At 33.7% G+C, this 3,483-nt stretch overlaps 1 protein-coding gene across 1 annotated transcript; it reads right to left on the reverse strand.

Moving 5' to 3' along the window:
• Positions 1-2,401: 2,401 nt before the first annotated feature.
• On the reverse strand, positions 2,402-3,483 carry LOC137947605 (uncharacterized). The gene is made up of 3 exons (XM_068793410.1): positions 3,478-3,483; positions 3,056-3,393; positions 2,402-2,912 (listed from the first exon to the last, which is right to left on the reverse strand). Exons 1-3 carry the CDS (start codon positions 3,481-3,483, stop codon positions 2,402-2,404), a joined length of 855 nt encoding a protein of 284 aa, XP_068649511.1.

The raw sequence follows: 3,483 nt of genomic DNA on the forward strand, positions 1-3,483 counted from the left end.
ATTAAATTTAGTCAAATTTATATAAAAATTATTAACTTCTCTAGGATATATATAAGTATATAATGTATACACGGCTATCCAATACGAGAAGCCAGTCGTTCGATCATAATAGTCGTTTATCATGATCAGACGACAGAGATAAATATTTCGTATGTTTCGTACCAAATAATTTTTTGTATTAGATCAACCCTCTATGTTAATGTTTTTATATGTTATTTTACTTTAGTTTTTTTAATTTATATTTAACATAAAAGGAATGCGAAAAAAGGATTATAAAAAATAAAATAAAATATTTAAAATAAATTTTAAAGCAAAAAAAAAATTTTAAGCGGACATGAACAACATCGAATATCATAATTTTCACCGGAATTATTGTTAGGTAGGACAATAATTAGGTATTTGTTTAATTGATCAAAAAAGTGAGAACTGTATGGGAATGGTTTGCTTCAAAATATTTAAATCGGATCCAACCCTTTATTATTTAAATTTTATTATTCACAACAACTTATCTATCAATATTTTTTTATTTAAGTGTAAATATTTTAATAATTTATTTTTTTAATATTTAAGATTTTATGTGGGTTAACTTAAACCCCAATGAATAATCCAGGGCAACTAATTCGTTTTGAGTTAACGTGTTTAACAATAGGTTTAAACTAATCCAAACCAAACTTTGATCCATTGTCACCCCTAAAACCAAAAAGAAACTTTTTTTTTTTGCAAAAGAACTTTGTAAACATTTATAAAATAACCATATTTCAAAATACCATATTTAAATAAATAAATAACCATATTTAAAAAATACCATATTTATATAATACAATATAGGGTATTTTGTACCCAATTACGAGTTATTTTAAAAGGAATATTGTAGTTCAATAATTCAATAATGGTTTTGCTTCTTTTTTTATCGTAAATGTAATTATGTAATTTGATTTTGCATGAAATTGAGCTTCAAATAAGTTGATTACACTTTTTCAAACATTTTATAGTTGTAAATAACTTCTTATTTTTTGTTTTTCATTTGTGATTTAATTTGCTTGTATATCCAAGGGTCATTGTGTAAATGAAAGGAGAGTAAAACACCCATGACCTAATTCTAGATACCCGTTTTAATTTGTAATGGGCACCTCCTTTCTCCTATTGGTTAAAAACCAATATAATACTTCCTAATTTATATAGGATTAAGTTGTAACAATGACAATAAATAAATAGAAATTAAAAATTAAGTAACTAAATATAAATTTAATAATTTTATTGAAAATGTGACTTCACGTATATCTCACGATGTAGATTGGATTTTGTATCGGACAAGTCAAGTCGTAAAGAGTGATTCAGCTTTTCTACTTTAGTCGAACCATACCAACTCGCCCCGAGTCTAGTTGACAAAGGGCTTAAACAAAGCCCACAAGTGTGGTTTGAGAATTTTAGCTATGTAGTACTATCCTTCGGTTTCTCACCGACTCATTTGTATAATTCATTATTTGTCAGGAAGAGATAAACTAGGATTGTAGTTCTTATTGTATGATATTATTTTATAAAGAAGTGATATTCAGGGTATTGACCAAGTAAAATAGAAACTAAACAATTACAAACAAAAGGTTGCAAGAAATAAGACTAACATTGTGTTAACATAGAGAAAATATGTCCTTGACACGCTACAAAAGTATAGTTTACTAGGTGCAAAGTCTGTAGAGACCCATAAAAGTTAGAAATAACCTTCATGATGAGCACACTCAAAGATAAAACTTTATTTCTTAGGTTAGTTGGAAAAAATGACCAAATGTGTCTTTAGTGAAGGGTTGATCAAAGAATATTGATGTATTTGAAGGGATCAAATGTTTAATTTAACAATATTTTAATTATCACTCTAATTAAAATAATTAATATAATTAATTAAATATTATTTGTATTAATAACATAAAATAGATTTTATGTAGTATAAATTAATAATATATTTAAAAAATAAAAAAATTATTAGTTTAATTAGTTATAAAATTAAAATAACTAAACAAAAATACTTGATCAAACGGTTATTTTAATAATATTTTAATTATCACTCTTAAATCACTAATTTAATATAATAATAATAATAATATTTAACATAATAAATACTAGATATAATATTTTATTAATAACATAAGATAAATTTTTATGTGATATAAATTAATAACGACATGAGTGAGTAGGAGGGAAAGTGGATCAAACCCAAAAACTCAAAAAATTAGAAAAAAATTATAAACCATAATATCCTGTAAAAATATGGACTCGGCCTTCCTGTGGTTAATGCTGCCCCACCACTCTGACTTCAATGTACACGTGGCACTCTGTCTTTTTAAAATGCAGAAATAGCAGTCAGATCTCTAACTCGGGACTGAACTGGGGTCCGGCCTCCTTCTGTCTAAGAGAATTCAGCTTCTCCAGCTTCAGACCCGCCCGGAACCGGGCAGAACATCGATACGTTACGCTCTTCCGCGAACTCTGTGCCCGAAATATCTCCCGCCTCCGAATGCGAAACGTCCCCGAGAAGGCTCCGAACCCGCACGAAGTCGCCCTTTAGCTTGATTCTCATATCTTTCATCTGGAACGGCGGCGGCGGTGGCGCCACCGGTACCAGAGGCGACTGGCCACCGCTGCTCAGATAATCTTCTGCCATTAGGTGATCGAAATGTTCACTTCTCGAGAACTCTGGCCCAGGTGCCACGTTTCTCGGCGGCTGGGGAGGTGGCGGCGGAGCTGAGGTTTTGACTGCAAGGCTTTTCCTTGTTTTGAGCACTTTCTTTTGCGAGAACCAATTGTGAAAAACAGAAATCGGAGGTGGTGGTGGCGGTGATGGGGGGTACGAGGCTGCATTTGTTACCTTGTCTGATATTGAAGAAGAACTAGTAATTCTGTTCTTGTGTTTCTTCTGACTGTAGAAGGAAGCCAATACCGTCGCGATGTCTTTCGCAGCTCCACGTGTTCTTTTCTTGTCGGATTTCGTTTGATCGAATCTCGGACGAGGAGGCGGCGGCGGAGGGGTTTCTTATTGGCTTCTCTCACGTATGACACTGACTTGGACTTGGCTACGCGAGAAAGCGCTTCGAACTTGTGAGTGCTCTTCGGTTTCGGCAGTTGAGGCGAGGATGACGGTGGCGACGCGATGCTTCTCGACTGATGAAGGACGAGCTTATCATCGAAGATCGTCGGTACATCCCGATCACCGAGGAAATCCCCACCATATGATCTCCGGCGATGGTGCCTGCGATGCTTCGAACGTCTGTTGGGGCTGACCTCGCTATCGTCCCAAGATAGTCGTCCGTTTTCCGACCTCTTCACCTCCTCTTGCCTTAAATCGGGATAAGAGCTACTTTTTCTCAATCGACTTCTCTGAGGGAAAACGTCCAGCACCACCTGGGGAAGTGGGTCTTCGGCAGTTTTATGATCTTGGGAATTTTACTTAAATACTTATTTAAAATAAAATATTTTTAAAAATACCGACAT

This window comes from Aristolochia californica, unplaced genomic scaffold (genome assembly GCF_029961685.1).
Source record: "Aristolochia californica isolate CCGP_79_NKW_82.1479 unplaced genomic scaffold, dmAriCali1.0.hap1 SCAF_13, whole genome shotgun sequence".
Classification (NCBI taxonomy): domain Eukaryota; kingdom Viridiplantae; phylum Streptophyta; class Magnoliopsida; order Piperales; family Aristolochiaceae; genus Aristolochia; species Aristolochia californica.